The 6,691-nt window shown below is 46.8% G+C and overlaps 1 protein-coding gene across 4 annotated transcripts in view; it reads right to left on the bottom strand.

Annotated features, from left to right (window-relative positions):
* Positions 1 to 1,476: 1,476 nt before the first annotated feature.
* TRMT5 (tRNA methyltransferase 5) overlaps positions 1,477 to 6,691 on the bottom strand; it is a 5,655-nt gene continuing 440 nt past the window's right edge. Inside the window, exons 1-5 of one of the 4 annotated variants that reach the window (XM_010712058.3) lie at positions 6,105 to 6,656; positions 4,446 to 5,095; positions 3,927 to 4,051; positions 2,342 to 2,993; positions 1,477 to 1,765 (exon numbers count right to left, since the gene is read on the bottom strand). In XM_010712058.3, coding sequence (XP_010710360.1) covers positions 1,701 to 1,765; positions 2,342 to 2,993; positions 3,927 to 4,051; positions 4,446 to 5,095; positions 6,105 to 6,199 — 1,587 coding nt within the window. In that variant the 5' untranslated portion in view covers positions 6,200 to 6,656 and the 3' untranslated portion in view covers positions 1,477 to 1,700. Of the gene's footprint in view, positions 1,766 to 2,341; positions 2,994 to 3,926; positions 4,052 to 4,445; positions 5,096 to 6,104; positions 6,657 to 6,691 lie in introns of those variants that run through there. The other 3 variants (XM_019615956.2, XM_019615958.2, XM_010712059.3) reach the window with 3 other exon arrangements.

Genomic DNA, 6,691 nt, shown 5'->3' with positions numbered 1-6,691 from the left:
GTAAACTCATTCTGCTATAGCATATAATCCTTAAGTGAAAAAACTGCTGAGCACTAAAACCCTCCCTGCTCCGGGAGATTGTGGCCACGTACTGAAAATCAGTGTAATGTAGGCAACAAAAGGGTGATCAAACCCTTGTTTCTCTCACTGCAGTAGTGCCAAGAAGCCCCAAGCTGGGATTGTGAAGCAACAGACACAAAGGGCTCTGCATTCTGTCAGTTACAGGTCATGGAGTTAGCTCAGCTCAGTGGGTGACTGCGTTGTGCCAGGATGGTCAGCACCCTTATCACCGCCACGGTGTTTATGGAGAGCTCTGAAAAACAACAGCAGCTTTGCAATGTTTGTGAGAAATGCAAAGAGCAGCTGTAGGAGAGCGTGCTGTGATGTTAGAGAATGTATCAGCAGAGATAGCATCGTGGCCTGGAGGCAAGAGTCCAGCTCCTGCTCCGAGAGGAGCCATGGCTGGTAGGATGTGATGTGACTGACACTGACAGAAAGGACAAATAGGTTAAAGTAGCTGTGATACCATTTTAAGGCCAGTGGAGGAATGCTGGGGCTGGAGTGGCAGGCGGGGGAAGCAATCTGTACAGCAGCTTTCAGATAGCATGAGTGAGTCATCATGGTTTTTTCCCCCCTAGTTTGATAAACGCAATCTAGCAGTAACCAGGCTGTACAGCCAAGGGAAAAGGGCTGTACCAGAGCCACTGAGCAGGGTGGTGAGCACCAGGACATCAGGGTATGGGCCCCAGGGAGGAGGGTGAGGGACATCTGGCAAGTGTTGCTATGAGTGAGCTTGGGCCGAAGGAAAGTATCTGAAACCGAGAGCGTGATGTGAGTTCTCTGCCCAAATAAATTGTCTGTGGTTGACGTTGCCCAACAATAGTTTGGATAAGGAAGAAAAGGAAATTAAGGGCAATGCTTTATTGAATCCCTGCAGAATACCAGCAGCCAGTCAGAGATCATCCGGAGGCTGCATCAGAGGTAGGGGACAGCTTGGAGAAAGCTTGGAGAGGAGAAAGGCTCACGATGAGAGGAGGACCCATCAGCTACGTACTGGTTTTCAGTCTGCTGCTTTAACCGAAACGTGCACAAGTGTGCAAATGCAATTAGAGTAGCTCCTAACCCCAACTCAATCTAGTGGTACAAAGCATTTATTTCTCCAAAAATCCAGGAGCTCTACATGGCTACTGCTGCCTCTCTGTTCCTTAGGTCAGCCTCTGAAGGGCTCCCTTGCTTACAGTAGAGCTGTCTGTGCATCTGCTAAGAGTAATCCAATATTCCTACAGACCACTTATCAAAGAGTATCCTAATCTGTGCTGTAAATGAGGGGGTTACACATCATCCTGCTAGGTCCCACAACATACACAAATGTGTTCTCACTGCAAACTCTACTAAAGTAACACTGCAGCAGAGAACTGCCCCAGCCAGCGTCACCAACTTACGACAGGGTGTGAAATAACAGAGTATGACAACACATTTTTGTACAAAAACAGTGAGGTTTGATTTATTGCAGTAAGAACAGTATCAATCTGGCAATTGATCCCACAGTTAAAAAAAAAATGAATGCAGGAAGCAGTGCTCATAAAGGAAGGTTATGGAACACTGTGCACCTGAGGTGGGTAACAACTGAAGGGAAGGACCAGAGGTAACCTCAGCACTCCTTATGCAAACTAATCAGGTCATTACCAGAACTCTGGTTTTCAGCTCTGTATGTTTTCTTCAGTGGAATCCTTGCAGGTACGCAGGCGCTTAGGGGCTGGTTTTTCTAGAAGAAAGTTGGAAAAGTTATTTAACATGCAATAAACAGACCAAACTGAAGCACAAGCCATGCAACACACAGGACTGAACTAGAAGCAATGAGCCCAAACACAAATGAAGGGAGGTCTTTCCTTCATGGACCGCTGAAGAGACTCTCAAAACACCTGCACTGACTGCATTTTGACCTACATCTCAGCACTGCACATAACAGCATAAAAATGTTTCGTGGCAATAAAACCTTACTAAAAACCTCCTTCCAGTTCATGTAACTGCAGATGGAAAGTTTCCCTATCCCAACTTGTCACATTGTGCCAAGCTCAGTGTCACTGAAACAACTGATTCCTACAAGAAACAAATGACCAATTTGCTGGTCACTGAGGATATCTAAAGGCAAAAGCTCTGCTTTATGGCTGTGGGATGATCCTATGCAGTCTGCGCAGGCTCCTGCTGGGATCAGAGGTTGCTGATGAAGCCCTGCAGCTGTGGCACACACACACTTGTGGCACAAGTGGCCCATGGGACTGATGAGGTGGGACCAATCTCAAACAGCAGAAGAGCAGCCTGAAATCCACATGCCACTTACCTCCAGCAGGGCAGGGCCTCTTGTACAGCACGTCCACTGGGATCTGGAAAGTTATGCACAGCATCTCCTTGTTTGGAGCAACGTTTCTAACCAGGTAAGTAGAGCAGCGTCCCTCTAGGGAGGCTCCCAGCACAGCCCCAGCCCGTTCCTGGATGTCCTTGGTTGGGTTTTCGTGTTTGGAGAAACCATAGCAGTGCACTGTGGGGAGGACAGCAGCACTGCAGGGCTCTCCGACTAAGAGATGCCTGAAAACATCCAGAAATTCAATAGCCAAAGCTGGCAAGTTCATGACGATATGAAAAGCTGTTTTCTGCTCTTTTACAAGTGTGAGCTCTTTCCTTAGCTCTTCTCTCACTGGCCCCAGGAGGAAGTCCCTGCCATCCATGTTGAATGCTTTTATTTTGTTGTCTACTTTGTTTAGCTTGCAGTTGTGCAGCAGCCAGTTGTAGGATTCTGGGTTGAGATCATTTGCAAATACAACACACTTTTTCTTTGCTGCTGGAATAGCAAAAGGTCCAATCCCAGCAAAGACATCAAAAAGGACGTCGCCGGGCTTTAAAAGCTCAACGATACGGCCGTGTTCTGTGGAAAGACGGGGGTTCCAGTAGACTTTAGCAAAGTCCAGTTCATATGTGAAATTATTTTCTTTGACCTGGAAGACAAAAACCTTTGGTTAAGTCTCTGTGTTCAAATTCCAGACATGTTAAAGCAAAATCAGTAATTAAGACAGCTAAAAAACAAAAGGTAATGTGTAGACTGACATTTGTCCCATTGATAGTGTATGTGCAACGTGTATAAACAGGTCTGCTCATCATAAATAGCCATAAGGAATGTTTCAGCTGTCAATCCAGATGGCTGACTTATGCATTTCTTAATCACCAGGTGGATGTAAAGCTACAGCTTAAAATGACCATACAAAATAAAATCTGAGGCTTTTCATGAGCTTTGTGGCTGTCTGACAACTCCATTATTGAAAGCAGATCTTGGGAAGATGCCTCAAACCCTCCTTAGCACAGAGTCTACACAATAAATAAGTGTCTGAGAATGATACAGCATGAGGATGGCAGCAGTCAGCCAAATCCAGAGCCACTGGGAGCCAGTTGTGCTGTCTGAAAAAACACCGCATTTTATCTCTTACGGTGACAGAGTCTGGAAACAGATCCAAGCCCAAACTTGAAGATGACCCTTACCCTACCAACAGACCTAGAAACAAACTGTTTACTCAGACAGGAGTGCAATGCAATACAATGCTCTCTTCACACCACTACACTGAATTGTGTGGCTCTGAAGTAACTTATTCCAATTCACTGCGACGTTGCTTTGCCAACTCTTGTTGCTTTGCCAACAAGAAACACACTGACGTGGATCGGCATCCCTTCGTGTGCACTCAGTGCTATCCCAGATGTATGTGCAATGAGCTAATACCATCTGCACAATATTTGCTTGTCACTTCTGACTTGACAATTCAAATGCCTTCCCTGTGCAAGGGAATGGCCTTACCCGTGTCTTTCCACCACAGCTCTCCAGTAGATGGCTTCAGGTTTTAGCATATGAAGTTTAAAGTAAGAGGGGAAAAGTCCTGTACCTTGGTTACCAGGTTGCTCTCTCCTGCAAGCACTTCCATTTGAAAATTTCTGTATGTGCTGTCAATAATATTGGTTTTGTTCACCACACAGGTGATTCCTGGATTCTTGTCAACTATAACCTGGCCTGAAAAGAGGACAGGAGATATTCTGGTTAAGGAACTACAACCACTTAACGCTATATAAAAGATACAAACACTGCAGTATACTTTTACATTTATAAAAGCAAACATATATTACAACAGCCCCCCCCAATGACTGCACAGTGCTGGATCTCACTGAAGCACACACTTATCCCTGACCCAATGCTCACAGCAGTGAGACCACAGTTACTGTTCAAAGAGTTGTGTCTTCTGTGTACAGGTAAAGCATCAGCACAAAGCAATTTAATGACAAAATACAAAAGAATGGAGTTCTTGTGAGTTCTCTTTGTACACGTGGAACTATTCTATTTGGGCAGAATAATTGTAAAAATATCTTTGGAAATGAAATAACTCCTTTGATGAGAGTTGTTTACCTACCGATCAAATGTCTGTAAGGGAGCTGATGGTCTCTAAGATTCACGTGAGCGATGTGACCAACACGGCTAAAGCCAGAGGTGACATCTTGGCCTTCAGGAAGGACTGCTCGTAGGATCTCCTCTGACTTGAAATTCTCATAAGTCAGCTCCAAATTGTACTCGGACACCTCAGGACTAATGTGAAGCTGCTTTAATACCTCTTTCTCTGACTCTCCCAATGAGAATTCTGGCACTTTATGAGGATCCAATATAATAAGTTTGCTGTCCTCATCTTCTGGATCCTCAACCACTCGCTTCAGTCCGGGTCGCTGCAGTACTGTTTGTTTTAGGGACTTCAGCAAAGTATGGACAATTTCTTTCTTTACTTTAAGAACTGGAACGATGACTGTCCTTTTAAAAGCCTCTCGGTTGAGCAGCGTCATCCCACGCACTTCAGGAGGCGGCGAATACAGTCCTGGGTTTGTGTCATCCTGCACTGTTTCAGGCATTGTGAAAATTCTCCTCTTCTGAACTACTGCAAAGAGTGCAGGTATTCTGCCAGAACGCTGTGCCAATAGCATCCAAACTGCTGGGGATGATGTATTTGATGCAGCTGGCCTATAATGATTAGTTTTCAGTAGTCTGGCAGAGTATCCAAATCCCCATAATATCCTAGAAGAGAAATCATTCATTTTATAGACATTATGTAACCATTCCATTAAAAAGGCTGCAAATCATATGGATTTGCTGTTCTCTTTAACTAGAATTTCCATGTGTACCAGGGAATCCACAACAGTTTTGTAAACCTCTTTATTATCAATTATACCCGACAAATTTCTGTCCTTTTGCAAGCATATTTTTAAACTTAACATACTAACTGACTTTAAGCAGTGAGATAAGCATCTCCTGCCAAAATACAACGGCCTCTCTCTATTCTAATAAATGCAATATTAATCCCAGTAAGCCAAATAAAAAATTTCTACCGTCTTGATCCCACTGCCGGATCCCTTCTGCCTCTGATAAATGCATTACCAAGCAGTGGTTGCTAGAAAACAACTATTAGCAACAGCGGTCACAGCTGCTCAGTAGGAATTCCTGCCTCCATATCCCAGCAGTACGGGTAGCACACAGTACTGCCTTTGCTCCATGAACAGCATCAACTGCCAGGAAGGCAAAGGATTAAATGGAGGATTCTCCTAGCATTACAGGGAAGCATTAGTAATGTCTGCTCAGATGGCTGAACCATCTTCCAGAGCTTGCTCATAGGATGTGCACTTGAAAAGGCGCTCTATGCCTCTTTAAGTGGTTTCCTCCACTAGAGACAGGCTGAGGGGTCTTGGCTGCTCCTAGACAGGAATGGATGATGCCGGTAGCATTGGAGGCTGATGCTGTCCTGTCTACTCAGGCAATTTGCCTTAAGGCTGGTGGTTGAGGAGAAGGCAGCCGTTCCACTGGCCTGCACACTATGAGCTGACAGTTGTGCCAGACGACGTTCAGTTTGGATATTAGGAAAAATCTCTTCTCAGAAATAATGGTGATGCAGTGGCACAGCTGCCCAGGGAGTGGTGGGATCACCCTGTAGGTGTTCCAGAACCGTGGAGATGTGGCAGTGAGCAGAGGGCAGTGGGCATGCTGGGGGTGGGCTGGGATTGGACTTGGGATCTTAGTGCTCTTTTCCAACCTGAATGGTTCTGAATCCGTAACACGGCTCCCTGCTGCAGGCCCTGGGGTGCTGGAGCCCTGCTCCTGCCTTGCAGACCCCAGTGCTCCCCACATCTCCACAACAGCTCATTTTCCTCATCCAAGCCTTTTGGCACCGCACGGCTCCCTTCCCTGCTGACTCAAACATAAGCACTGCATTCTTTAGGCACGCTCAGGTCGGTGCATCCGATCGTCTCCCTTCAGCTCTCCCCTTCTCTCCAGCTGAAGACCGCCGACCCAATTAGCACGGATCCTCCATTACCACGATTTAATATCCACCACGCCGGTCCCAACTGGAAGCCATTACAGCAGCACCGTCACGAGAGGAACGACAGCACCAGCTCCGGGCAGGTCTGCCTTCCCGCAGCTGCCCCAGCGAGGCCTCTCTTCCCCTCCCACAGCCACGAGCGGAGCCGTGGGGATTCTTTCAGGCTGAGCCCAGAGGACTGGGAGGGGATACGGCCTCGGCGCCCCGAGAGGCACCGGGCTCAAAGCACGCGGCCCCTCAGGCCGGACGTGAACCCCCCCCCGGAGGGCTCGGGACGCCCCGCACGCAGGCCGCGCGTT

Source organism: Meleagris gallopavo, chromosome 5 (genome assembly GCF_000146605.3).
Source record: "Meleagris gallopavo isolate NT-WF06-2002-E0010 breed Aviagen turkey brand Nicholas breeding stock chromosome 5, Turkey_5.1, whole genome shotgun sequence".
In the NCBI taxonomy this organism is placed as follows: domain Eukaryota; kingdom Metazoa; phylum Chordata; class Aves; order Galliformes; family Phasianidae; genus Meleagris; species Meleagris gallopavo.
The sequence above is the reverse complement of the archived record's forward strand: the minus strand, read 5'-3'. Positions and strand labels throughout refer to the sequence as shown.